This window comes from Ambystoma mexicanum, chromosome 3q, assembly GCF_040938575.1.
Source record: "Ambystoma mexicanum isolate Mex_15411 chromosome 3q, UKY_AmexF1_1, whole genome shotgun sequence".
Lineage (NCBI taxonomy): Eukaryota > Metazoa > Chordata > Amphibia > Caudata > Ambystomatidae > Ambystoma > Ambystoma mexicanum.
Window position 1 is genome coordinate 598,235,981 of NC_090926.1, and position 19,741 is coordinate 598,255,721.

At 45.1% G+C, this 19,741-nt stretch overlaps 1 protein-coding gene across 2 annotated transcripts in view; it reads left to right on the forward strand.

Annotated features, from left to right (window-relative positions):
- The window catches only part of PDE6H (phosphodiesterase 6H), a 136,350-nt gene that overhangs the window by 97,415 nt on the left and 19,194 nt on the right, over positions 1 to 19,741 (forward strand). For both annotated transcript variants that reach the window (XM_069654459.1, XM_069654460.1), the window contains exon 2: positions 14,851 to 15,035. In XM_069654459.1, the coding sequence (XP_069510560.1) occupies positions 14,890 to 15,035 (146 nt within the window). In that variant the 5' untranslated portion in view covers positions 14,851 to 14,889. The remainder of the gene's footprint in view (positions 1 to 14,850; positions 15,036 to 19,741) is intronic.

Below are 19,741 nucleotides of genomic sequence, written 5' to 3' on the forward strand. Positions count from 1 at the left end.
TTCCCATCCTCATTGGTCTGCTAAGATATTACTGTCTGCAACTGTGTAATGTGTATCGCAACTAGCGTCTTGATGCCTGAGGGTTGAATGAGCTGCTACAAATGTGATAAAAAATATATGAGGCAATGGTAGGGGAAGCTCACACTGATGGCACTGCTTGGCCATTCTCTATATGCAACATTTCTGCACGAAGCTCACAGAGAGCACTGCTAGAAGATCAAACAGAGGGCACTACTCGAGGAAACTCACAGGAACATTGCTAGAAGACATTTACACATAGCACTGAAGGAGGAAGCTCACTCAGTGGACTGCTGGGGCAGGCCCTAAATGGTTGCACTTCTGGAGGAAGCTTACAGAAACCACTGCTAGAGGAAGCTCAAACTGAAGGCACTTATGTAGGCAGGTCGCTGAGAACACTGGTAGGAGTGGCGCAAACACACACACACACACACACACACACACACACACGCACACGCACAACACTGCTAAGGAATCACACACCAAGGACACTGATGGAGGCTGCTCACCAAGAACACTAGTAGAGAGTGCAAACACACACACACATACACACAGACACACACACACACACACACACATACACGCACACACACAACACTGCTAAGGAATCTCAAACCAAGGACACTGATGGAGGCCGCTCACCAAGAACATGGTAGAGAGTGCAAACACACACACACATACACACACAGCACTCACTGCTAGAGGAAGCTCAAATCAAGGACACCGATGGAGGCAGCTCACCAAGAACACTGGTAGAGGGTTCAAACACACACACACACACACACACACACACACCACTCATTGCTGGAAGAAGCTCAAATCCAGGACACTGATGAAGGCAGCTCACCAAGGACACAGATAGAGGGTGCAAGCACACATACACACCCACCCCCCCACTGCTAGAGGAAGCTCAAACCAATAGTACTGTTTAAAGGTGCATGCACACATACACACACACCAACTCCAATGAACGTAGCTCACTGAGAACACAGCTAGAAAGTACACACACAGCAAGCATTGCAGGAGGAAGCTAAGTGCAGTGCTAGAGTAATCTGAAAATGCGGAAGTGCTGCAAGATTCTCACAGAGCGCTGCTTGAGCAAGCTCAACCCTCAGGCTGCTGGGTGCAGATAGCAAGGACACGCTCTGCTGGCGGAAACTCACATGGTGCGGTCACACCGTTTGTTTGCGAGGGGGCAGATTGCATAGATTGCTCTGCTGGTGGACATTTTTGAAGCAGGGCTGGGCGATTTGTCACTGACCTTTGCACTTACTGACTGTTGCTAAATGATGACTATTGTTCTCTCTGAGCGATTTAAACAGCATTGGTGGACTGCCTAGTCAGTGCAAATGCCACTGCAGAAAATACCTGTCCTGTTGAAAATGGCGCATCCCCTCCCTGCCCGCACTGCTACAGAAGTGCCTGGCACCCGTGAACTCCCCGGGAAGTGGGCGGCAGAGTACACGATGTGACTTGGGAGGGAGGGGGCGCACGCGGGGAGATTTAGAGGATTTTAGCCTTTAAACCCCAAGAGCTCCTTAGACTGCGGGATTAAACGTTGCAGCTCTGTGAGGTCAGGGATTACACGCGACCCTAGGTCATGGCGGCAGGAGTCGGAGGAGACAGTGCACAGGTGTCTGTTCCGAGCATTGGCTCCAGTGAGGTCAGTGTATCAAGGGGGTCGGTCCCCTTTTCACAATAAATAAATAAAGATAGCCGGTCGACTCCTTACATGTTATACTTTAAATCAAAACATATCCCTAACGTTTCACTTATGTGGATATTTAGTAATGGGGCAACATGTATCGCAGTGAGACTTCTTCAGTATAAACAACGGTCATTTTCAAAACAGTAGTACAGTACACTAAGTGCTTTACAGGTTGGCTAGTTTCCCCTTGCATACATTCAACTAACATGTGTTTATAACGGGGACGGCCTTACCTCAGGCTAGCAAATCTCCAAACATAACTCACTTTATAGCAGCGAGGCTGGGAGGATAACTGAAGGGTAACCGACTCCTTTTTTGAACAAGACGAACCACTGCAACATGGGTTCGATCCCTGGACAGCGCTTACAAGCCAGAGAAATCCAGCATTAAGTGTGAAATAAAGGACTAAAAAAGAAAAGTGTACTGGCTTTACCTCCGCTGAAATCATGTTCTAAACAACAAAAAATGCAAGACTGAATTTAAAGATATAGGAGCAATGTCGGTGAAAAGCAACGAAAGGGCAAAGATGCTCACAAAGGTAGTGGGAGAAGAACTTGCAGGAACAAAGCTATATTTGGATGGAATCGATGGACAAAATAAATCTCGTGGCCTAGCGCAGTGCTCCGCCTTGATGTGAAGAGGGCAAGGATGAAAACCTTACTTTGGAGGGTAAACACATCAAATCGCAGAAAATGGGCTTCGAAGAGAAGAGCCTGTCTTAAATGGATATACAGGGCCTTAGTTTTCATAATGACCTCATGTTCTCCAAAGAGCAGCGGTTGCTTTCGGCAAATGGGTCTATAGTCTGTGTCCTGTAGCAGAAGCGCATCGATTTTCAGTCAGAGAGCATGTCCTGTCTGCGTTTGAACACGTTTGATCAAGTCGAGTAATGTCACGTTTATACATTGCTGCAGGCAAGGTTTTCTTGAGCTTTGTGATTGGGGGAAGGGGTTGCTAGTCCCCATTTGTGAAGGCCATCAGACTCAATGTGGATTTCGGTGCACCTCACATAGCAGTAAGTCTAACCGGGGTAAACTTCCCTCTTTTTGGATCCAAAGTGGATGATTCTCCTCCATCTATATGCAAGATATCATACGATATGATATGGCATTTATAACGCGCCAATACACAAGTGTTTCGAGGCGCAATGAGGCAAGGGAGGGGGAGCAGAGGGGAGACCGACAACGATAATTACTAGGTCAGGTGTCATTCAGATCGTGCAAGTGCAAGGGAAGGGGGACAAGAAAAGTGCAGAGGGGGAGGGGAACTGCAGGACATGGTATAATAAATAACAGGGTAAATAGAAGAAAGGCCAGCTGGTGGCAGTGCGAGGTGAGTGCAGACATAAGTGCTGGTGGAGGGACTGTATAGATACAGAAAACAGTCCCCAGGTGCAGGGGTTTCCAGGAGGGCAGCGCAGGCGTGCAACTCGCAGGACTAGGGCCCGAGATCAGATGCGGGGCCAGGTAACCAGTGCAGTCTCAGTATCAACCAGGACTTCAACAGGGGAGAGGGGGAGAGAAAGCAGAAGCAAAGAGGAAGGTTAAAGAACAGAAGATGGTTCTCCTCAAGTTTCAGGGAGGCAGGGATGCTGTTCCAGATGGAGGACCCAGCAGAAGAGAGAGATCTACCACCAACTTGTTGCTTAGAGAAGCGACTGACCATGAGGGAGTTGGAGGCGGATGAGCGAAGAGCTCGAGAGGGAAGATATTTAGGTAGAGAGAGTTGTAGGTATTGAGCCCCAGGTCCCAGAAGGCCTTGTGGACGATGCAGAGGGTTTTGAACTTAATCCTCACAGCCACTGGGAGCCAGTGCAGAGATTTCAGTCCCGGAGAGATACGATCCCAGGGCTTGAGGCCAAGGACAAGTCTCTCGGTTCTGTTCTGGATGAGTTGCAGAGGGCGTAGAGTAGAGGCAGGCACATTTAGAAAGAGGCTGTTGTAGTCCAGCCTAGAGAGAACCAGAGCTCTGGAGACAGTGAGCTTCTGGGGGAAGGATGGAAAGGATTAATACCTCCTCCAATTTACCTCTGAGGTCGGAATTCAGTGGTGCTGGAAGCTGCCATTAAACTGTCTCTGAATCTGTTACTGACATTTTACTGACATATTCTACCAGATTGCCCAACTTGTAGTGAGGTTGATTGTCCTTGCAGGTTGGAACGCTGAGTCAGCCCTGCCCAGATTCGAAAATATGTCTTGTAGATTACACACATACGGTTGAAGGACGTGTTTAACTCATTGAGACACTTTTACCAATGTAGGGTATATGTTATAATTAAGGACACTTGCAGTACTGTACTTTGCAACATACTTGTGCAAAGCAGATGAGATGTAGTGGTACTTGTGAAGTAAACAGGAATCCATAGTAGATGGATGACGTTATCGACAAGATCCGAATCAGATTCAGTATATTTATAAAGAAGAGAGATCAGGTCAAGATGGCCGCTGCTGTGGAATAAAATAGTGAGGGGACGCAAGTAAAACACAAAACATGTGACACCCCTGCACATCATGTGATGTCGGCAAAGTTCTATTCGTATACATATACATATATCAGCCGTGTTTGGAAAGCCACTAGCAGTAGGCAACCGAGCGGACGTACGGAAGAAACAAAAAAAGGAGGTAGGAAACCACTACAATAGTGTAAGAAAGGCAGTAGTATAGAGCGTAGCACAAAGAATGGAGTGGGCACCACAATCTCGCTCAAGAGTTTAAATAGTGTGTAAATCTCATAGTATAAAAACTCGAAGGTGCTCTCCCACTACCCAGTGACGTTCTGGCTCTCAGCTCAGTGACAGAGAAAATGATAGTGAGGTGGCTATAATGTGGTGTGCTCTTAGATGGCCTGCAAAGTGGAACTAACACAGTAAACTGAATGAAAAATCAAAATTCAAACAAATCACAATGAAATGATCTAGTATATGGTGTGTTTTCTTTAATAAGAAACAAAGGGAATACAGAAGAGAAACAGATTGAAAGGCCAATGCATTTCGGATCATCCAGATCCTTTCACGCCAATCTGCAATCTAAACAAATGTTACAGCATGATCAACTGACATCATAGTCAAACAATGTTGTAAATCTTGTTGTTTCAGATACATACGGTCACATATCTGAACCCGGTGCTAAAATCGGCTCACTAAGACCTGGCTGATGCGGCTACCTGTCCGAAGTCCTCTCAACACGTTATAGCAACTCCTGCATACATGCTGATTTCCATAAAAATGATAAAGAATTAGATGAATCGCAGCACGGATCTATCTTTGTTTTCAGGGGAGTGTTGTATTCAGAACACTATCTCTAGAGCCACGCCTTGAACTAAGCAAAGATATGATGGTAGGCACTCCATAAAAATGTTAAAATAGATGTAACGTTAGAAGAGTGTGCAGGATTTATTTCTGAACAGCACTAATATACGCTATTTGTTTACAGCACAGGTTTTTTTCAACATAGAGTTGCCTCAGAGCTGAAATCTTGGAAAGAATTATTGGAACTATACATTTGTCACAAAGCATTTGTTTGTAAAAGTCAAATAAGATTATATGATGCCTCATTGATGGTATCATTTGTGCCTTTACTCAGTTAATTACCATAATAAGGTTGAACATACAGGCCCTGATTCATGATATGATAGGTCATTTATAACATGCTTAATACCCAGAGGTTTCTAAGTGCGGACTTGGGGACCGAACCTGTATTGCTCCGTGTCGTCTTGCTTCCAAGACAAACACGTTGCCCCTGAGCTATCCTCCCGAGATGGAATTATTTGCGTGTAAAACGGGGGTCTGCGCACTATTCTGCTTGCAAATCCCCATTCGCCAAACAAAGATTTGCGGCCAGAATGGCACGTATAGCCCTGTTTGACACGCAAATAAGCCCATGAATCAGGGCCACCATATCTTCCTGGTGATTGCCTTTTTAAGACCACTGAAGAAGTTCCTGTAATGGTAAATGTAGGTCCATGGAACGAAACATGTTGGGCTATGGTACCGCTACAAGGAAGTAGCTGTGGTAAATTATATATTTTGAAAAGTACAGATACAATAAAATAGCCGAATAGTGAAACATTCACAGAAAAATCAGTTCCTAAATTGAAATGGAACGCATGTGTAATAAACAATCATTGTGTTTGTTATAATGATTGTTATACACAGTCACAGTATGGGGAGCATTTAAGATTGGAGTGTTTTATATATTATATTTTTTGTACTTAATGGAAATACATACTTTTGAAGAAAATGTGACTGTGTTACTAGAGGTAATTCGGATAGGCACATTAAGAAACCTAGAAAGGGAAGAATACACTTCTTCCCATGAGGGTGACTTAGCACCCACGAGACAATACATTAAATATATTTCTGCTGTAATTTAAAAAAGGGGGAAGTCAAAGTGTGTTGTGTTATACCTGTGTAGTGTGTCATGAGTGGGTGCATGGGTGAGTTAGTAAGTGCATGCTGCATGGAAATAAGCGAGTGAATGTTGTGTTGTTGTGTGTGCACATTGTGCTGGACCATGGAGCTGATTTTAGCAGGTGTGGGGCATGGAGGTTGGGCAACAACAACATTTTGTTGCAAGGATGTAGGCACACGGGGGCAGTCATGGCATTTTCTACTGGCCATCTATGATAGATACCCAATAAAAAATACCATGGAGGCCCCCCAGAGCCTTGCATGCACACATAATCACATTGATTGTGTATGTGTGAGGTGCATTGTAAGGTGCTGGGGGCCCAGAGGCATACCCATCCCTTCAGAGCCTTAGGAAGTGTCCCTGGACTGCACAGTGGACTGACCACCTCTCCCATGGGCTACCTCACCAGATCCATCGCCGTTCCTCATTGAAGTCCGGAAACTTGGTGGTTGCCACCTTGTGCCACTAGTAGCCTTCTCCAGAATTCCAGTTTTCCACATTCAAGGAAACCTGCGCGACTGGAAGGACATCTGTTGTTGTCTGTATGTGGACACCATCACTGGAACTCACCTTCCTCCAGACTGTGAAGTGTCCTGAAGGGATTTGCATCGATCGATTCTGCATTTCTTTGTATCTGGAAAGGGTTGCAGTTCTTTTCCATTCAAACAGAACAATACTCAAACCTGCAAATCCTGGGCACCTCTCACTGGAGCAAACGGCAGAAGATCATGCCTCCAGCTCGATCCACAAATTCAACTGGGAAAATCTAAGTCGGGGTTAAGTAAGTACAGTGGGCCTGTTTACCCTGTCCCCATAGGATAACATGGGGGAAACACCCTTTGTCTCCTAATTCCATTCCACAAACCTATCATCTTTGAATCTGTGTCGGGCATCTTGTCCCTGGGTAAGCCTTCCATCTGGAAGAAAGGAAGACACTTAACTCTGGTAAATTTGTTGTAGCACTTTAATAACTATCACCGGCACAAGCCTTTTGAATCCTTCTTAAAGGGACATCGTTCTGGTGAGAAACATTGTGGCTCCTGTTACTTTTGGGCACAAGGCCCCATCCGTCTTAAGGATTGGATTTCTTAAGTAAAGATATTGCCTTGTGATCTGGATCCATCATTTACTACATCAAAAATACCTACCTGCTTTGCTGATTAATTTATGTGATGCATGTTTGAAACTAAGGTGAACCTATGCTGACTGTATATATTTGTATCATAGAGTGTTGTGCATGCAGTGCGTTGAAAAGGCCTACAATACATAACCATATTTGTATACATGACTGTCTAAATTGAATGGTTGTGTGCCATACTGTGTCATACTGTGTGAACTCAATTAGGGCCCCTAACCACACTCACACACTCCTGAGACTAAGCATTGACTTTTCGTCCACCTACCTTGATTGGATTTTGACTAATCTCTCAGAGCTCCCAGTTCATCATAACTGTGGTGGCCTCCTAAAATCTATCCACCAGACCAGATTTTATAAATCCATTTTAACTCCAGTTTAGCTATTTCTGACTGTGGCATGACTTTTTGTATTGTGCATCTTTGATAAAGCAAGCATGATATGTGTTATTACTTAGCTAGACAGGCATTTTGGTGCAGCCAGTCTAGCCATTTATTACTGTGACATATTTTTCATTGGTAATCTTTGATAAAGCATGCATGATTGGTGTTATTATGTAACTAAACTTGCATTTTAGTTCAGCCAGTCCAGCCATTTCTTTCTGTGGCACAATATTTTGCATTGGGCATCTTTGATAAAGCAAGCATGCTGTTTATGTGCTATTATGTGGCAAGACTGACATTTCGGCGCAGCCAGTCTAGCCATTTCTTACTGTTGCATGATATTTTTGACTGCCCATCTTTGATAAAGCATGCATAGTAAGTGCTATTACCTGGCTAGATTGGCCTTTTGGTGCAGCCATTCTAGCTATTTATTTGACATAGCATTTTGTACAGGGCACCTATAATAAAGCAAGCAGGATAAGTGTTATTACATGGCTAGACTAAAATGTTGGTGCAGCCAGTCTAGCCATTTCTTACTGTGGCATGCGATTTTTTTTCTTGGAATTTATGATGAAGAAAGAATGATGTGTTATTAGGTGGCTAGTCTGGCATTTGAGCTCAGCTAGTTTTGACATGTTTTCATACTATGGTATGGCATTTTTAATGGCAAAGCTAACTGCAGCATGTTCTTACCTGGGACAACTGCCATATATTGACAGAACCAGCATGGACGTGTTTTCTTACAGGTTCATTACTGGCATTATGCACAATGCAAATACTGGCATATATTGATGCAGCTATCATGGAAATATATGGCACAGCCCACGCAAAAATGCTTTTATACTGGCATATATTGTGGGCAAGGACATCATGAAAACGGGTTGGGGAAATGCCCCTGTGCACTGTTGTTGACTTGCATCTTTCGGATTTTTTCATGAGTTATATAAAACCAACTACAAACTGTTTGGTTTTTTACCCAGTTTTTCAAAAAAGTGTGCTGTGACATACACACTTTTACTGCATATTTTTTTTTTTTTAATTCTCCAGTGGGACCCTCCCAACTCACCCCCCCCCCCTCCCTCCTCCCCCATTGCTTTGGGCTCCGTCGCGACGCTTGGTTATATTTGAGGGAAACATTTAAGCACCTTAAATTAAAAGGTTTACCAGCCGCCACCGTGGTATAGGAAAGAGTGAGGTATCTTAGAGATGTGTGTGAGCGAGTAGTGTGTGTGCAGACAGAAGACGTTTTTTTAGAGGGGAGGTTAGTGTTAACGCATAGGGGGAAAGTAGGGAGAGTTGAAGTGTGCAAGAGCGTGACAGGGGTGAGCGTACTTGAGTGGATGTGAGAGGTGTGTTCAAGAAAGGCGGAAGTCGGAGAGGTAGACTTTCAAGATAGAAGAGGTTGTGTGTGAGAGTGAAAGAACGCATCTGCATTGGCATTATTGCACTCCATCTAGTGCAGCACCCTGTACTCTAATGAAAGGTTCACACTATATTGAGTTGAACACATGCATACATACTGAAACTTCAATGTCCAGTATATTGCAATCTGTCACCACCATAGATTTTTCTGGAGAGGTTTTCTGACTGTTAGCCTCTTCTCTTCTCCACAATGTTTTCCACGTCGGTCCCATGCTCTAAAAAAATTGTACGTCATTCATCAAGGTAGCGTGACTTTCAACGCGGCACCAGCTGAGACAAAAAGCAGCATGTGACCTTTTCCTCAAAGAGATCATGGGCCCATGTGGTGAGTGTGACCTCTTCCTCGACGACTGTAGATCCTGTAGCCAATGTGTAAGATTTGTCACTTTTCCACAAGGGGGCAGAATCAGACCATGATCCCAACTGGTCACGTATATGTGGTGGTCGATATTCGCAAGTGCTCAAATTCCGCAATGTTTTTCCTTCATTTTATGTTTAAATCGATGATTTTTTTTTTAATATTGTTGCCCCTTTTCTTCAATGAGTCATAGCAGCCGTGGTCAGGCGAAAGTAGAAAAAAAGCAAAGTGAGGGAGGCAGCAGCTTTGACATTTTTTCCACAGAAAGCGGTGATGACCAGGAGGCAGTGTAGTCATCCTGAGTACAGCGCAGGCATAACGCAAGTGTAACGCGTACATAACGGGTGGGCTCATTTGCTATCTCATTTTATATGTCCATATTCTTCCGTGCAGATATAATTAAAACCTAATCAAAACACAACACAAAAGGAATCCACAGCAGAAGTCCTTCTTCAAGTTTATAAATTATAGTAATTTTTTTGCGAATTTCCGATGGACCCATTTATTCTGATTGCTACGCCATCTCCTCAAAACATCTAGTTTTTGGTTATGGCTCATAGGAGTTACTCTAGCGCCAGCTAGTGTGCCCAAATCTGCGACTGTCATTATTTGCTTGCTGTGTATATGTTGCAGTCTTAAAGGCCTGACTTTACTGTCACTGTTCATGATCAATATTATGATGGATTTAAAGAAAAATGGAAAAACATCCTTGTAATTGTAATGAATGTGAAGGTAAAATAGGTCATATCATAAAAAGTCACAGCGCCACCTCTTGCCCATCATTGGAAGTTCACCTTCAGAAGGCAATGCACTATGGGTATGCACAATTAGCTGAAAAGCTTGATTTTGCTCTAAAGCAGTGGTCTTCAAACTGGGGGGCTGGCCTCCGTAGGGGCGCTCGAAGGGTGTCAAGGAGGGCCTCAGACTCTTTAAAAATGGATTAAGATAATTGTTTGCAATATAAAAAATGGATTAAGGTGACTGCTTTTAATAGAAAATATAAGTAGTAGTTCATCTGCTTATATTTGAAAGCGCCTGGGGCCCGCGGGACATCCTTTGGGTCGCTTAGGAACAGAAACAATGTTTGTACTGAAGGATGGGTTGGGGGGGGGGGGGTCGTTATGAAAAGGTTTGAATACCACTGCTCTAGTGGAAAGTGTCACATTGACTGTGATAGCGGGAGTGATGTTAGCCCATGCAGAGGATTGTTTGTTTCCTTAAAACTTCAAAGACTTTGTTGATGTTCTCACCAGGGGAGAAAGCCAGCTCGTGGCTGTGGTTTACCTCTCTCGTCCACCCTTGTTATACCATGTGTTACCTGGTATTAAAAACTGTACATGTGCTATTTACTACACCACTACAAAAAACATTCACACTTTTTGTCAGTGTATTTTCCCCAACTGTGCATGCTGAGCTTGCCTCCCATTTCTAAGCGCTATAAGAGTAGTGTTACTGTTAGCAAGAATAAAGGCACTCAATGATTTGGCCTCATAAGGATAACGGGCTGAGTCAATCCCACCAGAATCCATTCCTCCGGCATACAGGATGCACTCACGCTTCTGCACCAGGCACTCGACAAACTGCGCTATCTGGTGCCAACATTGGGCCTCATAACAACCCTGCCAGTCTGGTAACAACGGTGCCGGTAGGCTTGCTGTCACCGTTGTTACCGGACCGCCAGAGTACAAGTTTGCGGGCCGGGTGCCTTTCCGCCCGCCAGGACTGACCTGGCGGGCGGAAAGTCCTCCGCTGGCAGACTTTGACAATGGTGCCGGTGCTACATTGTCCCCCATTCCGGTTGAGTCTTATGGGACTCAAATGGGAATGGGGAGTGTTTTTTTCCGACGCCTGGCTTCAGGGACCACCGGGGCTGTAATGTCCCGGTGATTCCGCATTGCCAGGTGCCGGAAAGAAATATACAACTCCGGCGGCAGCCTGCCGTTTTTACTGGCACGGCTACCGCCGGAGTTGTAATGACGTCCATTGTCTCTTTTACTGAAAGTTCACTGTGCTCAAGACGACCACAAGGAATGCTGTGGCAGGAGCCAACGCTTAATTTCTCCCAACACAATTCCTGACCTCGTGCAAAAGTGGCTCTCAGTTACCCAATAACATTTTCTGGCATACCTTTCCTCACATTTCACTTTGCCAAGACTCCTCTTTTGACTTCCTCTTTACTCTTTGTCCTCACTCAATAAGGGACAGAGTGCCCTTTTCACTACAAAGTTTGGATTCTCTGTTTTCTCTCCAACATGGCGGGGTGCTAATTGTATTTAATTAGTTGTGTGCATTTGTAATTAATGCAAAGCTCCAATTTTGTAGAACTTTGGACATTATTTTACGAGTGCTGTTGGCGTTGCTACCGTCACCACCTATGACCCCTTCTGCGGCATATAGCCTGCCACCGACTTACAATTCAATCAATACTTTATTCAGGGCAGTGCCATAAAGTTTGCAACATGTTAAAAGCCATCTCATTATTAAAAACAGGTACAAAATATATATATATCACATATCATCACAGTAAAATTATAATATCAGTTAAATGACAAATGTCATCCCAATAAAATGTACACACCTCGCAGCTCATCTTATAAAATAAATACTGATAATTGGTGACCGTGGTATTAATATGTGTTGGTATGTGACACATACCAACAAAATAACACAATGTTACTTCTCAGAGCCAATTTTCCCATATGGATGATATTAACTGTCTTTTACTTCACATAAAATTATTTTAGAACTAATACGAATAGGGTTAGAAGACCCTACCAAAAGGTGCGCTTGCCTCCGGGTCTGGGCGCTACCAACAAATGCAATAAATAAATAAATAAATCCAGAGCTGCAAAGAACCCAAAGTGACAACCTAACAACAGTGAGGGAGAGTGATCTCACAGCCCACTAGATGCAATGTTTATTGGCATCTCTGCCACAATGGCCTTTTAACACACTGCACAACCATGCTCGATGGACACAAGTAGCCACTAGCAATACAACCTGCTGGTCAGCACTCCCTCTGCAAAAGATCAGAGCTCCCGCCATAGAGCCGATGCCTGGTGCTCTGAACAAGGTTACACGTAGTGTGAGCCTCGCCCCCTCAATGCAACACATGTAAACAACACATGAGCAATTGTTTCAGCACCTGCATGACACAGGGGACACGCTCTGCTGTCATTTTCATGCCATGATTTTGTAAAGGCAGCAATCCTGAGTGTACCAAGTCTGAAACCCGCGAATATACCCACGATATGGCGCTTACCCATAATACCCACAATCATATTTTATAGCAAGGTATCCGGATCCGATTGAAGCACAAGGCCGAAGTCTCCATATTCTCCCTCGCCCTGATAGGGGCAGCCGGCCTTATTCAGCCCAGGGCTGCCTTGTTCATGCAATCTGGATTGATTCATTAAGCGCATACACGGTATCTTTAACATATTGCACCCATGGGAGGCTCGGCTCTTACCCCCCCTCCAAGTCCGATAGGTGTATCAGCGCTTCTTCAGGGTCACTGTGCCAATGTCTAATCCAATCCATTGCAGGGCACATAGAAATCACATCGCTAATGGGGCACACAGCAGTTTACAAATGCGCCAATGCATTGGGGCAACTTTGCACTATCATGGTAAGTTCTTTAAACATGTATTTTCCACCTTCTCCAGGGTGGAAACATGTTCATGGCCCCACAACTTGCACCATATTGTACTCTGGTTTCTCTTCAAGCCATCGATTTAGAGGCAAAGGAAATATATCATTCAGGCTGTGCCTGGTTTAGCTTTATGACTGGATTCCAGGGGTGTTCTGGGGCTAGGCTAATGTCGGGACTGGCGGGACTACCTAGCCTTTTGGTTGTAGCCCCCGGGCTGCACCTAAAAGACCTGGGCTATACCCCCCTAAGCCCCCTCCTAGCAACAACTCTGTTGGGATCACTGTTGGTTTAGTAGTTTTGTGGTGATGAAAAGCCACTGCTCATCCATCTACTCCTGCAGAGCAGCAACCATTTTGTCACAGTGTGGAATGTTTACAGATGACTGCAATGCAGGTGTGGGAATGTTCCAGAGGTGGCAGTCAGAGGACTCCTGCAAAAGCAAAACATGTGCCTGATGTCCATCCTACTCACCTACTCACCTACATGGGGGACCATTCTGGCCAATGCACGCATTTACCTTCACTGACTGTGTCAGTTTATCTTCTTAATGACCCTCTTTTTCCTGAGGGTGGGAGGACTTGCTGGGGATCCCATTACCTGAGACTTGACAGGCCTCCTAGAATTGGAATCTGATTTACTTAACCGTAACCTCTTCCCTGTGGGGTTTGATTAATGACAGCTGAAGAGCTTGCTGGGATAATCTGATTGTTTGCAAAGTCAGGGCCCTCTTAACAACAATGGATCATTTATAACACACTTAATACCCAGATATTTTTAAGCACTGACCCAGGAATCAAACCTGTGTTGCGCCACATCGTCTTGCTCCCAAGATGAACGCGTTGCCCCGGCGCTATCCTCCCGAGACCCTCTTGGATTCTAATGTCCTGCCAGTGGAGTGATTTTGGTCTGGTTTACTTATGGTCTGGTTTACATCTGTGTACAATCTGAATTACTCACAAATAAAGATGTCGCACCTGGGGTAGGTCTGATCTCCTAAGTGTTAATGGCACTACTGGGAGTCTGTTCGTTTCCTGAGTGTTGTGAGTGCCTCATTGGGTTGCACTGACTTAAGGTAACATAATGGGCTTTGTATTGGTTTTCTTAAGAGTTGTAAGCCGTTCTGGGATGGGCTCTGATTTCCTGAGATTCCAGGGCCAATCTGGGAATGGTACATGAGTGCTTGAAATATTAGAGGCTTTCCCATTGGTTAGATTCTGCTTTACTGATTGGGGGAAAGGGTCTCCTAAGAGTTTAGTCACATCTTTAGATTGTGTGGGATCTCCTGTCTCTGAGATGCAATAGTATGGCAGCTGAGAGGCATCCTGGGACCAGGCTCTGCTTGACTGATAGCGGGCGGGTCTTGGGATCTCTCTATATGAGGGTTGTGGTGCCCTCCTTTGATAATTGTTTACCACCTTCGAGTTGAGGTAGTCTCCTGGACTATGATCCTCTTTCTTGAGTGTTGCAGTAAATCCTTGGACGGGAATCTGCTTTCTGGTGGTAGATGGACTCCCTTGTAGCTGACCATGCTGTGCTGAGAGCTGCAGTTTGCCCCTGGGGATGAGATCAGGTTTACTGAGATGTGTGAGCCCTCCTGTGGTCTTACTGTCTTGAGAGTCGAATGTCCCTTCATTGCGGGATCAGGTCACGTTTCTTGCATTGTCAGAATTAGCTCTTCCTTGGGGCTTAGCTCAGTTTTATTATTAGGTGAAAGACATCCTAACCCACTAATCTCCTTATAATAAATCCTCTTTTTGTATTCCAGATCCAGACATCTAAGAGTGATACACCACAGACCGCCAAGATGAGCACCAACTCCCCTGCAAACAGTGCCCTGGCCCCCACTGCCATCTCAGGAGGCCCAACCACACCACGCAAGGGCCCCCCGAAATTCAAGCAGCGACAAACTCGCCAATTCAAAAGCAAGCCCCCCAAGAAGGGGGTTAAGGGGTAAGTCATACTTTATAGCAGAGGGACTTCCCTTAATAGGAAGACTGGAGCCCCACATGATATACGTTCAATGTGCTGTTGTCTTTGATCAGGGTAGCCTCATATTTTAAATGTGGGTCATTTGCCAGGTACTATGTACAGCACAGGAGAGAGATGAAGGCAATCACAAGGTGTCATGGTTTTGCCAAGGTCTCCTGTAGAATAGTGGAGTGTGCCTTTGCATGCGTAGGGCCCTGTGTTTGCCTAGGATTCTCTGACTTTAGGATATTAGTTGGGGTTGATTGTATTCCTGTGAAGATTCTATAGTGCTTACATTGTGGGATACACTTGTTCTGCCTCTGTTATTTCTAGAGGTGTTCCCTTAGTATTGAATGCAGGTGTTTGCTGTTAGATTGTTGATATCTTCCTATGATTCTCTTGCTCGTGCATTTTGAAATGTTCTCATTGCATTGCTGTCATCTCTATGTGCTGATTGCAATTACACATTGTGAGATATCCATGGTGGCTAACTTACCTCTCCCCACAGGCCTTTTAATTATGTAGTGCAGGGCGCTCATGTTACTCTTATTGCGCTGTCCATGTTTCTCTAGCATTCTCAGCCCATACTCCAGTCAGGCATCTGATCATTTGCTCTTGCTTGTTTGCTGGTGTCTCTCTGGGCTTAGTTTGTTCAGAGGTTGTGCCGTCCTCTTGTTGTGTTGCTTTTTTGTCTCAAATGCTCTTCGAGCTAAAGATTGTGGGATGATCTTGTTGGGTTGCGTCTTTGCCCTGAAGGTTCACACAGTGATCTATTGCGGTTGGTCCTGTTAGGTGATTAGTGTGCCTTATGATTCCTTTAGTCATAGGTTGCTGGAGGTGCTTGTCCAGTCCACAAACCTTCCTTCTTTTGCAATGTCAGTCTGTCTCCTTGAGGCCAACAGCCACTCTCTGTCCTTAAAGTGTTGCACCACTGTCTGTGCAGTCGTGCATTGAGGGTGTCCTGCTTTGTCAGGATGTTGGACGGCCCTCTGAGACAGCTGCTGGCTCTGTCTCTCGCACTAAATGGTGGTTGCCCTCCTGGTAAAGGTATGCTGGTATGGACTTGTGCTAGGTCATCCTGTTTGATCTTTCTGACAGACCACCAAACCAGTGGTTCATTCAGTGTTGGTTATTTTGGCTTTACGTCTAAACCCAAACGTGCTAGCTTTACTTGTCTCGCTAACATCAGATTGTTGGTTGTAGGGGAGCAACCGAGCTCGGTATTTCCACAGGGTTGTCCTACCAGTTTCGCTGCTTCTACCCAGCACCTGTTGAACCAACCTTCAGCCCCACTGGCCTTTTATTCCTCCCCGTCCGCCCCCCTGACACTCCAGCCCTATCTTTGGCAATTATGCTCTCTTCCCCTAATTTCCTCCTTATGTTTTTCTGAATTTCTAATATATGTATGGATTTTTATAAAGCACACATCTAGCTGCAATGCAACGCAGCTGGGCTGTATAAAGAACGAATCTATCTGTAAAGCAGCAGCGCCTTGTTATTTCTTCTTGTCCCTAAATCTCAGAATGATCAATCTATCACCTCCCCCGCATATCCTCGGTGTTACTCCTCTGCCTGTCTGCGGTCCTGCAAAATATGAATTCCCTCTGGTCTTCTACTGTTCCTTTGTCCCTTTTGGACTATTTTCCACTTCTGGATCTATTGGACCCCTCTCATCTTGACTGACTTCTGTCATGTTCTTTGCTGGCAGTATTTCTCTCCCTCATGCTTCTCCATTAGGATTTCTGTCTGTGTGCCCTGTCACAGCCACTTTCCTTCAAACCTCTCTCATCCTTTCTCTGGGTCTTACCCCGCTTTCTTCTCCCTTCTCCTTTTCTCGAGACTGTTTTTCTCCTCCGTGCGTCTCTGTTCTCAGGTCCTCCTCTCCTTCTGCTGATAACTTAACCACATTCTTTTCCACTTCTCCCTCCTTCTAGTGTATATCCTCTCTGTGCTGACAAGCCTTCTCTTTCTCTTCCCCACTTCCTTATTGACGGTCATATCATGTTCCTGCACTCTTTTGCTCTCTCCCTCTTAGCCTCCTCCCGGATCCACCACTGTCTTCCACACTATTCTTTAGTGCATCTTTTCCTCTTATATCAGCCTCTTTGTTTTCTGACACACTCTTTATTGCTCGTGCTTTTCTCCTGTCCTGGAATCTTCACCGTTCTACCACAGTCTTTCTCTTGCCTTCTCCGTTCCTTAGCAGGTCTCCTTTCTAAGCCATCGTGTTTCTCTCTCTTTCCTCCCTTTTCCTCCACGCCCGCTTGTTTTGCACCAACGTCCCCTCCTTGGTGTTTCACAACACGCATGCTCTTTCTCGCTCTCTTTTTCCCAGGCCTGCACATTCCCTCGTAACACATCATATTCCCTCTCCTTAGTGTTCCTCATCATGGTCTCTCCCTGTCTTTCCCCTTTCTGTACCCACAGTTTGTCTCCTCCATTTTATACTTTGTCCTGCTTTCCACCCCCTTATTACATCTCGTGTACTTATCTTCACTATCTGTTAGCCCCTACTCCTTTCCTTTCCTCGTTGCTTTCTTCTCATCTTCTCTTCCTCTCATATCCCCCTCCTTTGCATTCTTTCTTGTTTAATTCTCTGCTCTCCTGCAGCTCTCCTTCTCCTCAGGTTCTCCCTCCTTACTGCCTGCCACCTCCTTCTATCTACCAGCTGCTAGCGTTCTCTTTCCTCCTTCTTGTACACTCATCCTCATTGTGACTAATGGCTACGAATCTGCTCTCCCACATTAGGATTTTGTCAGAAATGTGGACCTGGCTGTGACTCTATGAGCCTGCAAAACCTTTAAGTGCCAGTGGTTCTGGTTCTGCAGGGTTGTTTGACTTCCGGTCTGTCTGGCAACCTGTGCTGGCCATCTCCATAGCCCCTCACAGGCTCAACCCTTTTGCCATTCCTGTCCACTCAGGCCTCGTGGATTTTACTTATAATTAGCGCCCTTTAGGTGGGAGCTTGCCAATCAGGAAACTAGAAATGTGGGCTGGTACTCAAGCCACCTGATCGCGGGCTCCCTAGCCCCCCATCTTCCCCATCGCTGCAGTAATTTTGCCCCACACACCCCAATCCCGACTTACCTGTTTGCTGTGGCAGTGGTTTCCTGCTGCAGCTCCTACAGCTTCACTCCTTGTTCCAATTGGCTGGCATGGAAAAGGAAGAGGGGCTCCGTACGACGCCCCGCATTCCTCAACCGTGGCGGCCATCTTTGCACAGTATTTTCATTCAGTGAATGGGACGCTGTGCATCCCGTTCTTTGAATGAAAATCCTTTTTTTTTTTTAAACACCTCGGGTTACCGATTTGGTAATCCAGGATGCTAATGGCGTTATTAACCCGTTCCACAGACTATACCGTGGATAACGCCCCACTGCCTTCTTTAAACACCCTCTCTTCGCTCGGGACTTTAACTCGGCTGCCGGGCTGTTACCTCCAGCATAGCCTGTGGAACGGGTTAATAACGCTATATTACAACACACATGTATTTACCACTTTGGCTTTCCACAGAGATGCAGATGGACACCTTTCTTTATAATCTTGTTAAATAGGGTTCTTTATAAATCCTCTTAGGGAGTTGGTCATTCATTACGTGTATATGTTGTATATTTGTGCTGTTGTTTGTATAGTTATAGGGTGAGAATAGACTAATGGCTATCACATTATAGATACTGTTGTAAATATATGGGTGTTGTAATTCTAAGTAAAATATTGACTTAGTTAAAATAAACATTAATTCGATATCAGCATAGATAAGCACTTCTTGGGATTACATTATTCAGATGCATAAGTGGAGAGAGGTTCTATGCCATGTGGTTTAGGTAGAAGCCACAACATGAAGCAAGAGGCGAAAGTCTTCTTAGACTACAGTGGCATTCTGGAAGGTGGGCGCCCAGGGGTTCGAGTCGGCCCTCTGGTGAGCAGAATGGCCAGGACCCGGTGGGGCCTTTTCTTTCCTTCTGCTGTCCACTACAACAAAGCGGGGCAGACAATACCCACCTTATGTGCCCCCAATCTCTTCATCTTCCAATTCAATGTTGGACCTGTGGAGTTGTTGCCTCATGCCAGGGTCCTCTAAGCTTCAAGATGGACACATGCCCCCCCACTTCCCTGCTACCCCCAGGCTGGTTAAGAGGGTTATCCATTCTGCACTTCATCTCAGACCACAATGGCCGTTCTTTTATATGTTTCCCTCGTGGGCCACCATCTTTAGCGCCTATCTCTTTCTCATTCTGACTCCTTCACCTGAGGTCACTGCCATGGGTCTCACCCACTTTTCATAATACTTGGTTCCAGGGGTCAAGTCCTAAAAAAAAAAGTGTGGGGGTGGGGGGGCTTATCAACAAACAAATGGAATGTGACGTCGCCAGAAATATCATTTCAACGTGAAATATTCACATTTCATTCAAATGGCTTTGCATGACCACCCAAATTGAACAGGACGAATGGAATTTGCCTTTCATAAAATCAACACACACACAAAACCAAGAGAGGATATTTTCTTTTAATAGTGTTTTTCAAAACATTAAAAGGTGTGCATGTTTTAAACTCCAAGAACCAATACAAATGTTTTCCATGGGACTTGCTGTACCTAAATGGGACATTTCACATTTAGTTGTTTGTTATTCTTCATCAGTGGTGAAGTGTCCGGCCTACAAACCTGACTGTGGTTTGATCCCCGAGGT